This window comes from Patagioenas fasciata, chromosome 2, assembly GCF_037038585.1.
Source record: "Patagioenas fasciata isolate bPatFas1 chromosome 2, bPatFas1.hap1, whole genome shotgun sequence".
NCBI classification, from domain to species: Eukaryota; Metazoa; Chordata; class Aves; order Columbiformes; family Columbidae; genus Patagioenas; species Patagioenas fasciata.
The window spans coordinates 152,509,814-152,526,401 of record NC_092521.1 but is presented as its reverse complement, the minus strand read 5'-3'; the positions used below and the strand labels follow the sequence as shown (position 1 = coordinate 152,526,401).

Sequence of the window (16,588 nt, the reverse complement as noted above, 5' to 3'; positions counted from 1 at the left end):
CTAAATAGTTGCTTAGCAAATGTGTAACAAGAAAACCAAGAGCAACATATGCAACAACAGGCCTTTCACCAGCTTCTCATCACTATTCCTTGACCACCCATATCAAGTAATTAATATAGAAAAAACATCCCACATCCAAACACTTTCTGAACACCTGCCTAGGAAGAAAACAAGATTTGCCCCAGAAGAAATTCACTTTATTGGAACTGCAGGCATAGAATGATCCAATAAAGCCCCTTTCATTATATATCATCGACTACATTTGGAAGGACAGCACTAGCTTCAGGACAGATAATAAACCATAAGCTGGTAACCTAGTGACAGCTCTCAGTGCACCTGCCCATTTCTTTGTTGTCCAGCTTCAGATAAGAGATTTGATAGGAGGGAGAAATATCTTGTTGTTGCTTCCCACCCCTCCCCTCAAGCAATAGACAGAGGGTCAGTTTCCACGTCACTGCACAAGGACTCCAGATCACACAGGAAGACCCAAATTGCATTTGTCTTGTAGTGAAGCCATTTTGAAGGACATTAATCCAGACCCTACCATTTGGTTAGTGTCCACTTCAGAGCAGTGCCTGCAATCCTCTTGCCCAATCTGGCTAATGCTAGTGAAAGTCTGGCAAGCTGTCCCTACTCAGCAGTCTCCATGGTACATACGTATATGCATGCGCTTATTTATAAGAGGTTAAAGTAGCATGTTAATCCTTGTTACTCCCAAATTATCTTTGACCATTCATACATTTTGCAAGTTTTCATGTGATACACCAGTATTCTTTAGGCTAGAAGACAGACTCTTCTGTAAAACAATGAATAATAAGATGAACAGACAGCAGCTAAGCATATATGCAAATTCATTCAAACCAGAGGTTTAAAAAAATAATGCAAAATCATTTTCTGCAGAACAAAATTAACTTGTGAAGCTCATTGATACAGGATGTTATAAAAGGCAGTACAGGAATCAAAAAGCGAACTAAATAAGCTGGTGGAAAACAGGCTCAGCATACCTACCGAGACAGAAGCCATCTCCATCTCACCAAGTAACGAAACAAGCAAAATACCCAAACTAAGGACAAATACCTGAACTGGCCAAAGATGACTGTAGGTCCAGCCATTTCACATGCTGTCACCCTACACTTGGGCAACCCCATGGCCATGAGCACTACAAGAAATGGGACATTTGGCAAATGTGAGTCTTGGGAAACCTCCTGTCATTTGGCCTTAGGTCTTTAAAAATGCAGAAATGATGTCTGTTACAATTATCTCATTCAAGATTATTCTATTACCAGTTTATGCGCAAAACCAAACATTTGCATTATATGAAACACAACATCACATTCTGGGTTGAAAAGTAAGCAACAATTACAAATTACACCATGCTGATTTATGTTTTGTTTTGTTGTTGTTGTTAGTTATTGCAACTTGTTCCATTTGTTAGGACAGAGCATTCAGCTTCCACTTGCTAAAAATTGCTTTTAAAAATCAGTCTGAGCCCACTCAACACGAGACAAGGCAAAATCAAGTAACATTTCTGGTGCTGAAAGACAGTATTTTGTAGGAACAAAACATGTAGCATCACCTTTATCATTAAGTTTTTTCAATCCATCACCTACAATCTTTCTTACTTAACAGGCTACTGTAACATATACACCTCTGCAAATACTCAGCTAGTACTATTTTTGTTGGTTTTAAGCAAAGAAAAAGTCACGTTTATTTTGTAGTAGCAATAGTTTCTTTTTTATTTTTAATATACTTTAGGAAACAATATACAAAGCTGAGCTTTGCCACCATTTTCAAACGGTGGATTGCTCCAATTACACAAATTCAGCGTTTTGTGATGGTTAAGAACAGCAGTCAGCACCAGACTTAAACAGTTAGCTACAACACAAACATCCTTCAAAATGAAATGTCATAATATCAAGACAGGTAAACCAGGAGTTAACATATGACAACTGTTGGGGAGGTGTCTTAAATCATTCTTGTTGAATTTTATATTTCATTAAATATTTTATACACATTTTCCTGTTTACAAGTTTTAAACAAGACCTCCCTTGAGGAATTATTTAAGTACAAAAATGTTCAACAAGAACAGTTCTAATAAAGAGTCCCCAAACAGACCAAATTTTAATGTGTTGACCAAAGGAAATGAAAACCAGTGTTTCTTTGTTTTAACATGTTTATTACAACAGATACAATTCACATCTGACTAGCTTTTTTTTTTCCTCTTTCCCCTCCCACAACCATGTTAACATGTTCATTGGGCTATTTCCTTATATTTGAGCAAGTAATGTACTTTCAGCACACATGCCCAGCAGTACTATAAGTCCATTCTTACAGGGTGCAAATGGAAATACGTTTCAATAATTTATACAAACAAGTGGGTTATGCTCAATCACTGCAATTTTAAGCTACTGTACACAGGAATGAAAAGATTATAGAAAAAGTGCCATAGCAACAGTGCCTTAAGAAAAGAGAAAATCAGAAGCATTAAAAAACTGATAAAATCAGATTTAGGATTTCACGGGGGAATGGAACACAGAAAATGAAAAACATTTCTCTGTATACAGAAATGGAGAAGCACTGCTCTTGATTCGGTGCAAGTGTGGAAACAGTTGTTTCACGATATTTTGTACATTACCCAAATTGTTGCAGCCTTAGACACAGATCGCCTGGCGCTTGCATTGAATTTTAGGAAATGCAAGATTTCCGAACGATAAATTAACTAAAAAAAAAAAAAAAAAAAAAAGAAAAAAAAGAAAAAAAAAAAGAAAGCTAATTTTGCAGACAGGTTTACATGTAAAAGGCTAGGTATTTAGCCACCTCAGCATTGATTAGTTTTGGATGTCTAAGCTCTGATACACATGGCTTCCCATGGCTTCACTCTACAAAACATATTTACAACGTGAAGAATACATCTACAAGAAATCTACATTTCAAGGGTTTTACAAATCATTCTTGTATCTTTCCCCTGAATTTGACTCCCTCCTGTCCCCTTCCCCATGTCAACTTCTTTTCTGCCCAGCTCAACGGTCCAAAGTCTACTCAAATGCAGCTCAAAAGTGTTAAGACTGGGCATCAGTTTAATAGTTCCTGTACTCAAAACCATGTGCAATTGTTTACACCTTTTCACACCATGAAGGAATTCTGATTCTTTAGCTTTTCAAGTTCTTTAATTTGTTGTCTCAAAAATAGTATCCTGCAAGAGAAAATAATTAAATTAGTATAAACATTTCCATTATACAGAAATTAATATCTGCATAAGCACTTCTATAATCTCAGTAAATGATGCCAAGCTCCTTAGATCTATCAATACATTTCAAATATTGTAAATGAATGCCCAACCTGTTCAATCACCTATGAGCACTGCATGCAGATGCATAGAGACCTGCAGTATTTGATTCCTTAGTTCAAAAAATCAAGTTGCTGTTAAGTCTGCTCTTCACTTGAATTTAACTCCTAGAAAAAGCTGGGCACTAGAAGAGTATGCCGAGTAACTAAATATTCTGATGCATCATGCAGTTCTCCAGACTGTACAACAACCCAAAGCACTCATACATATTTTTCAAACCAGGAAGTTTTCTCCTAGGCGCAACACTTACTTTCTAGTATTTGGCTCTGTGGCTGGTACAATAACAGTTTACTCTATAGGCAGTCTCTAGCTATGGTAAGCTCCAATCTCAAAACATTTGATCATTAAAAGACACCTACAGGGAAAAAAGCTGCTAACTACATCTGGCTTATAAATGAATTATATTGTTAGCAATTCCCTTATCAAGTGTTCCTTTTTCTACTGAATTGATATAAACTACTGTTGTGATTAATGACCATTTGGTTTCCATGTTGTTTCCCAGACTTCAAGGAATATTTTTTAACAACTTTTCATGATGCTGAAGTATAATGCAAGCATGTGAATAAATTAAGAAAATATTCAAGGAAAGTTAAGTTTCATATAAACATTCTATAAAGTCTGAAGCACCTTTAATAGATGTGGAAAATGCATCACTTCAAGAGACTTTTGTAGAACACTTTTCAAGTATGTGCCCAATTCAGTAAATTTTCTACTGAAAAGTAGGTGGAAAAACTATTAGGATACACATGCTGAAAAAAACATTAAATTTAAGAAGTGCAGGCATATGAAACAAGGAAAGTGCCTTTCCACATGCTGTCAGTTATGGTTTAAATAATATACTTGCTTTGCTCAAAGTTCCCTGTTACAATTAATTTTAAAAAGTATTTAAAAAGTATAGAAATAATATCATTATTCAAACATACTGGCTTTGATAATTCCACCCTTTGCAAAAAGTTTCCCCACCAACTTGTTACTTATGCCATATATTCCACATCTTTGGGATTGCAGCAAAAATAAGAGATACATGTTATCACAGATTCCAAGTCATAATAATCATTATCCAATGACAGCTTAATGATACACAGCTTACAAGGAACAACGTGATATTTAGTGAGCTGACCAATGACATGTGACATGTTATTTCAGATCAAATGTGCACCCAGAGACTGAAATGAAGCCTTAGGAGGTTTTATTTCATCTGTAAGAAAGCAAGTAGTTCATTAAATATTCTACAGAAACTACAGGTTATGTAATGAAGATATGAAATAAGATTTCAGAAAGAATGGACATTAGATTCTGTATTAGGAAAGATTTACGAATATACTATAGCCTACTTCTGACTACGAGGAGTTTTACTAACTGCCAACGGGAAGAGCTTCTAAAATAAAGCCAGCTGTTTCAACTGCATGCAACACTAGTAAAGCGGCTTAAAGTAATGAATCAGAATCACTGCACTCAAACTGCAGTGTGACTTCATAGGATAACACCATTCAAAAAAGAAACCGAATATCAAAATATCCTGAAATCATGACTACAGGTGAAAAGTTTCAGCATATACTGTAAGACTAAACTTTTAAATCTTGCACAAGAGTCTTGAACAATGTGGCTGTGTTTTGCTTCAGTGATACACAAGACACCCTTTACCACTGACTGAAGCAGCAGAAGTCTACTTTACGATAATCAGTGTCTCAGTAAAGAACCCCAATATCTTCTCAGACTACCTAAGTAACAAACATTATTTATTCCTTAGCTTGTGATATCAACAAGACCTCTTCAAACTTGTTCTGGCTTTAGACCTAACAAATGTCTCATGCAAACTACAGATGTTTAAGACCAGCATAAACTGTGTAAATGCATACCTATGTGATCTATGCATCATGTATGGACAGATATTTTAGAAGTATGCTAAACTAGTGAGAGTTAATCAGTTTTTCCTAATGGACTGATGTATCTAGAAAGATATTTCTTTTCTGTCCAAGTGAAAATAGAGAAGTTGTATATCTGGTTCTACTCACTGGAGACCAAAAGGTATCTGTGTAGGGAACAGGTAGAAAGTACACAGGGAAGACAACTCACAAATCTGGCAAGTATTAGCATGAAGTCATCAGTAAATATAGCTCACACAAAACAATGCCAGAACAGGAATTCTAATGCCACCTTGAAAATGACCATTTCGAAAATAAGCACAGAACAGACACTTACCTTTGCTCACGCAAAGTTGCTTGAATTTCACATACTCGAACTAAAGATCTTAAATTCTTTAATTCAGTACAAATTTCTGACATATGGACACTTCCCATGTTATGGGCTTCCTCTCGTAATCTTGATGCCTGTAACGGTTACACATAAAGGTTAGGATTTTGAATCGTGCATCGGAAACAACTGGCTGTGGCCAAAGGACTGCTGGACGAGAGTGTCTTGAAACAGCAAAGCTCTCTAACTTCAAAAGTGAACAATACCTCAGAAGTACATTAAATTCTCTACAAAAGCCCGTCTAGAAACAGAAATGAACAATGCTGGCTGCTAAGAGGTTTTCTAATGCAGGCCCATGCTAAGGCAGGGATGACTGAGATTTCCTTGATCCTAACCAATGTCTACCGAACTATCTTGAAAAGACAGTACATGACAGGGCTCCAAGTTTCCAAAGTTATTTGTTCAAGTAGTTGCTTGTCTCCATCTACTATTTCAATGGCAGACTTACATTTCCCATCTAAATTAAGCCTTAGTGACAAAAATAATTGAATGCCATCTTCTTTCCAGCTACCTCATACAGGAAAAAAAACTTTGCAACCCTTTTCAGGTGTTCTCTTCCAAACAAACCTTATAATTTCATTAGAGATATTTTAATATCCCCACTTGGTCAGGTGGAGACAAGCACAAATGTAAATGTAGAAAGCATGACCTATCCCAAATTTGTGCATTTCTTAAAGTCCTTTCACTGAACTGGATGTACAGCTCCCTAGGACTCCTCAACAGCACCAAGGAGACAAGTATAACTACTCTGAGGTCCTGTGTATCAGGCTGCAATTACGAAAAAGGACTTCTTGCAAGTGGCACACTGGAAAAAAATTATTATTTCAAATAAATCTCTCCCTGCACTATTACTGTTTAGCAATGTTATTCCCTGCTGTACTGGGTCTGGCTGGGATGGAGTTAGTGTTAGACTCAACCGACGTGGTTCCTTTGAGTAATACATTCCAAGCAGCTGACATGCATCCAGTTTTCCTGTATTACCACAACAGGACAGGTTTCATGCAGTTAGTTATAAAATATGGATGGCAATTCAACTGGATTTCCAATTACGTAGAAATAGGGCAAATTCAGTCCGAGTCCTCTACATCATCTTAAAAACTAGGTACAACAAACAAGGCAGGAGTTCCTTTTTCACTGTGTAGAGCTAACTGCAGAGCAGTCTCAAATACTTTAACTCCATCACCTAATTCATAACGTTTTCCACATAACAAAAATACCATTATTATAAAAACCTGTTGATTTTTTTTATTTTATTTTATAAATTTCAACAAGACTTTGGCAGTAACAGTTATGAGGATGGCTATTAATCTGAGAGAATTTCAAAAGCACTGGTACTTTAAGTGAGACTGAAAATACTCAAACTGCTAAATGGGTATTTTTTAAAATACTTTTAATTCCTGGAAAAAGCAACCTGCATGAGAAAACCAGATTTTAAGCTATATGTTTTGCACCCTCATGGGAAGCAAAGCACAGGTGTACTCACCTGCTTTTCTGCATGATCTGCAGGCCAGCCTTGAACATGCTTTATAAGATTTTCATTGAAGTGTGCTGCTAGCGTAGGTGTTAATGAACAAGTGGGTCGTACAGATGTATTCTGCGGTGCAGGTGTTGAATTTGATGCACTAGTGCTAGAGGTATGATTTGGACCTGGTGATGGGCTTCTTTGACTACTAGAAGAATTTAAAAAAAAAAAAAGGCATTTAAAAACACATGTAAACCAAAAGAAAAATAAACACTTCAAATTCATTGTTTCCAGCCACCAAAATACATAAAGCCTTTAAACCACAAGTAAATACTTCTGGCAGACCAAACATGCCACTTTTCCAGAAACCTCTTACTTGTATGGGAGCTGTTTGAGTGCTACAATATAATGGTTTTGTTGGGTTTTTGTTTTGTTTTGTTGGGTTTTGTTTGATTGTTTTTTAACTTTAATAGCTACTCCAGAGCTGTAAGCTGTGTCTACGTTTTACTGTTGGATATGGAATATATACATGTATGTTTTTCCTTCAACAAGCTGTAAACCTAAGATTTTCAATAATGATCTACCAGATGCAACCAAGCAGGTTTATTCTACAGAATATAGGCAACTCACATAATACTCATTAAGTACAAAGCCTGATGTCCTGATCTAAAAATAGAGCCATATGAGGAATGTAATCATTTTCCAATGCCAAAACACAAACACCTAGGTGACTTTGTGATAGTGTACATCCCCACTTAAAGCATTCAAGAGAACAGAAGTACCACAGGAGCACTATGTTTGTAGCTACCACCCTGACTGCTTTACTGGAACACATTCACACTGCTGTTTTTCTGGTTGATGTGGTAACCTGTAGCTGGAGAACAGATGCATGGAGACATGTTCACCTGATATGTGTACTGTAAGAAGAATCAAAAACTGTGCCTTGGACAAAGTCTTTTTCCACTGCCCTCTTTCAGATCTCAATATGCAAGGCAAACACATTTACATTATCTGAACACTACACCGATACACAGCTTTTCCAATTCTACTTTGCAACTATAAGTCTTGGTCAAAAACTTTTCTATTTCTTACCAAAAACCTTTCATGTTGATCTCAAAATAACAGTCTTTTGCCATTCACAGTGCCCAAGATTATGTTATCTACCAAGTATTCTAGCCGTTGCAACATGGGGTATTTGTGTTTTGTTTGTTTTAAACTGCATTCCTCTAATAATTACCCTCTCACTTCACAAGACATTTTTCCTCTCTACCTCACAATGTTCCTCATGTACAGGAGGGACTTCTTAAGAATCCCATCTCTTTACAAAAGCCTATTCCTGCTGCAATGCCTAAAACAGGTGGGTATCACTTAGGCAAATCTTTGGTAAACTGGTATGACTGACTAGTCTACAAAGACTCTTGTACTCACAATTTGCAAATACTCATCCTCCACCTTACGTTTGGACAGTAAGCTCTCTAGGTAAAGAAGCAGGGTTTCTTTGTTTCACTTGTATCACTTCTCCCAATAAAGCTATGTTTTATAACCTTAACACCTAACATCAAGCCCAACAAGCTACAGAAGTTGCCCCAAAATATGTAAAAATCAGATACTTAAATTTACTTTTCCATATATCCAGAAGCCCAGGTGTCAGGGCCAGCATGAACACCACACACTCGTATTGTATGGATCCAACCACAACCTACACAGCTACGAGAGCTGCAGCAACACAGTTCTACTTGTAAGAGTTCACCACTGTTCTTCAACTTCTGTATTATTAGCCATAGGCAACTCCACTGCGACTTTCACCATTATCAACACTGCTGTTTGGTGTATCATTGTTATCAAACAAAGGATTAGAATGTGGGGGGTTCTTTCCTCCTTGCAAGCACAGCTGTCCAGGTGATCTGATCTTCTAGGAAGCCAGAACTTGTACTGGGAGGGGTCTATAACCCATGGTGGGCAACCTTAGAAGCTGATGTTTCAGCACGTGCCCTTTTCTATTCCCCCATCCCTTGCCAAAACAAGGCCTCTGTGTTCTTACTTCCCTTTCCAGCATTCACTCAATCTCCACCCCATACACACTCACTGAAAGGGGCTTTGTTCTTCTATTTTGCAAGGAGAAGGTGGGAGCAGCACTAGTTACAGCAGATGAACATGGACAGGTCAGGATGAAACAGTCTGCTCTGTCCTCTCCACCCTTGTAACAGTAGAGGAAGGAAGCAGTAACCTTGAGCAGGACAAAAGAACATCACTAGCACCATAGCAGTGATGGTACCTCACAGTTACAATGTTCTTTGGCACTACATATATTGAGAAATGGTAGTACTAATTATGTAAGTACCTACCATTACTCATAAGATTATGTTTACAATCACTCTCCCACTGGCAGCAGCTTTTCAACACAGGTGATAATCTTACTACTTGCCTGCGAGTGATATAAAGCAATATGAAGAAAAAACAAATTTGAGAGGAATCTTAATTCATCACCTAACTTAAGCCCTTGAGGACTGAAAACACACTAGCACAATGAAACTATCCTTGCAGACCAATGCCCAGCCATTTATCTTAATCACACTTGCAAAGAATTACAACAGGTTTCCAAACAGCCAACAAACTAGGTACAGCACACTATTCTGCAACATCAAAGGCGTTAACCTCATTCTTTTCAGTAGTCTCAAAGTTGTTTTAAACCTTAGAATATATATATATATCTTAAAAAAAAAAAAAAGTAGAAAGAATTTGATTTTAGGCAGCAGAAATTGTAAAAGGGAATATATGATGTAACTGGGGGGGGAGGGAAGTATTATTTGGGGTTTGTGCTCTGTAGTCTCCTCAGGAATCGGCTCAACTACTTCAAAACCACTTAAAAGTGCAAATGCTTAACTGTAGAAACGTTCAGTTGCTTAGGAAAAAATGGCATTTGGATTCTGAAGCTGGAGTTGAAAATAGCCAAGAATGTGAAGGGCAACAAGGGCTGTACATCAGAAGTAAACAAAAGATTAAAGAACAAGTGGGTTGTCCCTCTACATGGCAAAGGGACCTAGAGAAAAATGACACGAAAAAGGCCAGAACACTTGGCAAGATTTTTTTTGCCTGGGCTTTTACAGGTATCATCCACCATCAGGCCTCCCACATGCCCAAGCACATCAGCAATCAGTGCAAGAGAAGTATTATCTACAGCAGAGCAAGAAGTTAGAGCAGTTAACCCAACTGGACGTGTATCCACACAACCAGAGGGCACACACCCAAGGGTCATCAGGAGCTGGCCAGTGTAACTCAGACGCTGCACCACCTTACAGCAGCATAGTGAGCAGGGGAAAAAAGCAAACATTAAAGCAATCTTCTAGAAGCACAAGGAGGACCACCTGGCCAACCAGCTGGCCAGTTGACCTTAATCTCTGGGGAAGTTATAGAGCAAGTCCTCCTGGGAGGGCTTCTAGCTACATGGAAGACTAAAAGGCAAAATAAAAGAGCTAGCACAGATTTACCACAGGTAAATTATGCCTGACCCAACCTCCCTGACTTCTGTTATTAGATGACCAGCTCAGAAAATAAGGGGAAAGCAGCAATGTTGTTTACTTTGACTGCAGCAAGGCCTGCAACATCATCTCCCATAATGTTCTTACAGCCAAACTGTTCACTTCTCCAGTCCTTATTTCATGTGTAAGGTGGGTAAGAAACAGAACTGCTGGACTCAAAGGTTACAGCCAGCAGTACAAAGACCAATCAAAAGCCAGTGACTAGTGCTGAGCTTCACTGATAATACTGGGGCAAATACTGTTTAACTTCTATCAAAATAACCTGGATGGTGGCACACAATGCACCTTCAGTGAATCTAGAAATGACACCTACTTGGGGGGAGCAGTCAATACGCTGGAGGGTAGAATGTTATTCAGAAGGACCTGAACGGGCAGGCAGAAACCAAGTTAAAAAAAGGCAAATGCTAAGTCCTGCACTGGGGGTGGAATAACCCTGTGCAATAGTACTAGAACAGCCCCAACCCCACTGAACAGCACAGGGTGAGTGTGTACAAAGAAGCTTTGCAGAAAAGGACCTGAGGATCCTGGTGGACAAGTTAAAACACAGGTCAGCAATGTACTGCTGTGGCAAAGCAGGACAAGCACACACTGGGCTGTGTTAGCAAGACTGTGGCTGAAGAAAGCAATTCCTCCCCTCTCTTCAGAGCTTATGAGATCCACAGCACCTGGAACACTGTGTAGTGGGGAGCCCAAAACGAGACAAAAATTAGGACTGCCACACCAAAGGAATTCAGTAGAGGATCACACAGATAACGAGGGGGCTGAAGCACATGCTGTGTCAGGAAAAGCCAGAAGTTCATTCAGTCTGGAAAAGAGAAAACTGAGGAAGGGGGTTGAAGGTGGCTCTTACTGTTTTTAACTAGCTATGGGGAGAGCAGAGAGGCAGGCTCTTTTCAGAGATGCACACTGATAGGACAAGAGGCAGAGACACCAGTTGCAACATGGGAAGATCTAATTAGACATAAGCAAAAAAAAAAATTCACTGCCCAGGTAGTCTAACATTAGAAGAAGATGCTCAGACATATATAAAAAAAAATCACCTGAACAACACCCTTAGCAATTCAAACTTACCAGTCCTACTTTGAGTTGGGACTTAGACTAGATCACAATTAGAAGTCCCTTCGAACCTAAATTATTCTGTTTCTATGTATTCAAACAGCATCCGCATACCAATAATGCTGAGCAAGGCTGTATGTATTAACTAAGTAGAATTGAGGCATCACCTTCAACGCTTATTTACTTGTTAGTTCTAATAGGATTGAAGTTCCCCTATGACTTGCCTCTTCTCCATTTATCAACCTGGCTTCTCTGACTGCTACTTCATCAGTTAAAAAAAATAAAAATCACTCTAACATATCACAAACACTTCAGGAAAATAAATAAAATCTGTGGGTTTCTCAAAAACAAAGTCATAGCTTAACTATGAATAAAACATATTGTCACAAAATATCCTAGTACTGCTGTTAGCAGCAGGGGGAGCTCCGAATGCAGCAATGACAGACAGCTCCAAACTACTGCTGTATTTTTAAAGGCTTCAATAAAGCGAAACACTGCCTTAGCTGCTGGCTGAGTTAAAGACTGACTATGCCACAGGTAACGGAATGCTTCCAGAGAGGCAAAACCATCTGTATGAGAAGAAGATGGTTCTGAAATACACTACTACAAGCTACAAAATCTTACAACCTACCGAAAATGGAAGGAAATACCTCCCCCTCCAGCAGTTCTGCATTTTCTAAGGTAAAGGAAAAACACTCCCAAGTCCTTTCTGGAAATAAAGAGATACCAGCAACCTGATCATACTATTAATTATGGAAGCACTAATTTGTTTCCATTTTTAAAGCAGTCATAATTCGTGGTGTGTCTTTGGAATCATCTCTCAGACATCCAAAAGAAACAGAAACGCAAGACCTCATGATGCACAGTATACAAGTCACAAATGCATAACAATTTGAGAGACACAGGATACTAAACAACACTAATACTGTCACAATACCTTTGATATTAGCCTGCACATTCTGCTCTATCTGTGCACTGTGTCCTCCTCAAACACAGGACCATGCCACCTGCACGACGACCCATCTGCTTCAGCAGCACAGTTCCTGGGACAAACTCAGCCTCTCCAGCAAAATGCTGATGGCAAGCAGAGCAATGGTTTGCAGAGGGCCAGTAGGTCCATAAAGGGAACTCGATGTGGGCAAGGGTTATGCCAAAGTACAAAGTCCTATAACCCAAAGGGAGGGTGGGTGGGGTATGGATTAGCAGTCCAAATGCCCACTAGGATCACTTCACACAGACTCCAGGTCATGGTGAATGTTTCCAAGAGCAAGACTTACACTCTACTAGACAAGATTTCCTATGAGGAAAGGGTGATCAGTAAAGGACAAAAGGATCTGTGACTGAGTGCTGTTCCCCAAAAATTCACCGCTCCTTATAAAAAGGTCTAGTTCCCTTAAAATTAAAAAGGTTTAGCTGGTTGTCAAGTACAATTTTACTTTTGGTACTGTAATTCAGGAAAGATTTTAACATCCATAACTATTAGAGACTAGAGGTGGAACACTATGTCCTTATTCTATCCATAGAGGAAAAGGAGTTGTATGTTACACTGCCAAAGACTAGAATCTAGTGTCTGTAAGACAGCAAATGCTAAAGACTCTAAAACGTCTTACTTGCTCCTGTTTTTACGCTCAAACTGACCAATACCACAGTGTCTCCAGTAAAGCCAGTCACTGGGACAGGACTGCCAAGCAAACAAAAACCCAAACACAAAACAATCTCCTTATCCCCACAAAACCAGCAAAAAACAACACAGATTTGGAAATCTGTAAGTAAGTGCACTGATGATATGTAATCAAAGGTTCCCTTTGTTATTAATCCCATCAGCACAGGTTAAAGGATCTCAAGACTTTATGATCTGGAAAGCACTGCCATGTAGCTTCAGGTATGCGGTCAAGGAAAGAGTCTTGGGGTTTTTTGCTGTTGTTGGGTGTGAATTTTGGTGGTCGGGTTTTGTCTTTTTTTTTTCTTTTCAAATATTATATCACATACCTTATCCAACCACTCTGAAATCCAGGTTTTAAGAACTGCAACACCTTGTAGATTCACAGGAATCCACTGCAGTAATGCATTTTTTAAAGAGTCAACCTGCAATCTCCTCCTGCCACAGTTCTAGACCATGACTCCATCAGAAAAGGATCTTATGACAGATCTTTGTTTATAGCCCCTGAAACCAATATGAGCAAGTGCACAGCATTCTACACAATGAAAAGCCGATCTTCCCAAAAAGAAAAAATTCAGAAAAGATACAGATCCTAACCTCACCTTGTGCATTAATTGATAAATGTTCATATCACGCAATATTTGAATAGGTTGCAATGTTGACAAAAAAGTCTGGCCAAGGAAAAACATTTATGAAACTCACTTCATTTTTTAATGTTTTTCATTACAGCAGCAAAATCACCTGGCAGACAAAAGTTCTTACTAATTTAAAAATCATATTACACTGCAGTAAGACACCACAAACATCTAACACTACGCAAACCACAGAGAGTTAAAGCATTTAATCTCATAACTGCACAGAAAGAAACAAAACCTCCAAACTCAGAAATCACAATACAAGGAAGCACTTGTAAAATTGACTCCAGAGTGACAGGGCAGAAATATGAATTCTATTTTCCTTCTGTGAATAGAACTCGAGTGGTGTTCCTAAAATGGAGAATCTACCACATTAGCTCTGTAGCAAAGATATTGAGCTCCATCCTCTCAGTAGCAGCAGAGCTAAATCATATGTTCAGTAAATAGGCCCAAGAAGAACCTTTACATTGCAACACACATAACACACATCAGATCCAGAGCAAAACCAGAGGAAAGCAAAGAGAAGTATTTCAAAATACCTTGAGCGCTGAAGGCTTCGTGGAGAGGCTGGTTCGTGACCTGCCTGCTTGTCAGCTATTACCGGCTGCTGAGGTGCTGCCTGTGACACTGGTCCTTGTTTAACACCTGGAGTAGCAACCTGGAAAGTTCAAAACTTCATTAAGATTTCTTCCAGAGTAAATACCAAGTGTAAGAATCAGAAGAAAACATGGATATTACAAGACCAGTGGGGTTTTTTGATACAAGGTCTTTTGTTGACAGAATTTTTATACTCTTCACAGGGTGTTTGTTTTGAAAAATCATTTCTAGTTCCACAACTGTGATAGAAAACTGTTTTAACTAAAATACAAACAGTACTTAACAGGTATAACAGAAGCAAATTTAGATCCATCTAACTTGTCAAAACATTTTAAGTTTATTAGGTAAAACAGTTCAACCCAATTTCATTTTTGATCACATCTACTTGAAAATACATTACACAGTGTCAAAAGCACAATTATGTCATAGCTATATCACAAACAAAAAAAAAAATCTGAAGTATATTTATTAGTCTGCTACTCCCTCCTTTTAATTGTTCTCTCAGTTCTTAACCAATGGATAATGAAAAGAAAAAGTCACCAGTAGCTTTTTGCTTTTCCTTTGCAGTACACATTCACATTAAAGACTTTAAGACACCAGCAGTGAGTGTGATTCTTTTTTTCTGTTAATTCCTGAAGTATAACAGGATGAAAAGTTTAGTAATATACTAGTGCCCTAAGTTACAGTAAATGGAGTTCAAGATGCATTTTTTGTCCCATACTCTGCATAACTCTTGTCCCTTTTAAAGTACATACAAGAGAGGAAACAGTTCCAAAATGTATCCCCCATTCTAGAAAATCAAGCTGACGATTTAAAGAAAGAAGGAGGAAAGAAAAATGGTTTCTAGGGATCCAATACAGACAAAAAACATAAATCAGGCAGCCTGTCTGGCATTTGCTGACATCAAACTGGTGTCAATTACTAACTAGTGGTCATCTGAACCTCCAGAAATTCTGAGTTTCAGAAACAGACTCCTGTGAAACAAACCACAGACGGCAAGTCAGACAGTATCTGCTCAAGTAAACTCAAGACATAACTTCATTTATTTAAATACACAGGAAATCTTTATGCAATCTCAAACCTACATATACGTCTACGAGGAAAAGCCACCTTTAAAAATTATCATCAAAAGCCAAAAAAAAGTCCGAAAAGTACATGAAAAGGTCATGCTTCTGAAAAGACAAAGCAAGATCACAATAAGACTACTCGTGTGTTGAAATCAACAGAATTATACAGTTAAGGGGGCGAAACAGTAGAAGCTCATAAATTGATTTATGAAAAGACTACCTACGTATCTTTATGAAATGTATGACATCAAGAACTTTGCTATTAATGCCTGAGTTTTGCTCATCTTGTGAGCAGATATAACCATCAAGGCTGTTCAAACAGAAGTAACAATTTCAAAAGGAAAGTTTATCAGAGATAATACAATTGCCTTCAGATCTGAACTGGAAACTAACCAGCTCCTTGGCTGGTAAAAATAAAACCAAAAATGGATTGTAAAGAAGAATTGAGATTTGTTACATGAATGAGCCACAAAAACTCCTAACTAGTCCCTGTTTTCCAAGTGTTTCAAAGACTGTAAGTGTACTACGAACAGAAAAATAATAAGGGCTAAATTAAAAAAAAAAAAAAAAATTCATAAGCAGCATTCTCACTGAGCTTGACAGCTCTGTATAATATGCTTTACATAGTTATTTTGCAGAAATTCCAAAAAGTTTCTGAACATACAACACAGGCACAGCTAAACAGCAAAACGCAATGCCTCGGATGCCCGAGTCTGTGCCGCCTGAGCTGCCATGTGTGTGCAGCACATCTCCAGGCACACCTACCAGCACAGGCACACTCCTGCGGTCCCATGTAACAGGCTTGACTGCACGATGGCACCACACTGTTCCCAGAGCCAGCCAAGGACACACACCTGGCACTGGCTCTGCTCACAGGGTGCCAGTTCAGCTTTGTCTGTGCCTGCTGCACAGAGGCACCCAAAACCAACCTGCCTGTGCTCTGAAACCAAACGTGTCCTGGCACAGCACCACA

The 16,588-nt window shown here is 38.5% G+C and overlaps 1 protein-coding gene across 2 annotated transcripts in view; it reads right to left on the bottom strand.

The window, feature by feature from the left end:
* Positions 1-2,982: 2,982 nt before the first annotated feature.
* The window catches only part of WAC (WW domain containing adaptor with coiled-coil), a 59,836-nt gene continuing 46,230 nt past the window's right edge, over positions 2,983-16,588 (bottom strand). For both annotated transcript variants that reach the window (XM_065829975.2, XM_065829974.2), the window contains exons 11-14: positions 14,491-14,609; positions 7,083-7,269; positions 5,549-5,676; positions 2,983-3,193 (exon numbers count right to left, since the gene is read on the bottom strand). In XM_065829975.2, coding sequence (XP_065686047.1) covers positions 3,124-3,193; positions 5,549-5,676; positions 7,083-7,269; positions 14,491-14,609 — 504 coding nt within the window. In that variant the 3' untranslated portion in view covers positions 2,983-3,123. The remainder of the gene's footprint in view (positions 3,194-5,548; positions 5,677-7,082; positions 7,270-14,490; positions 14,610-16,588) is intronic.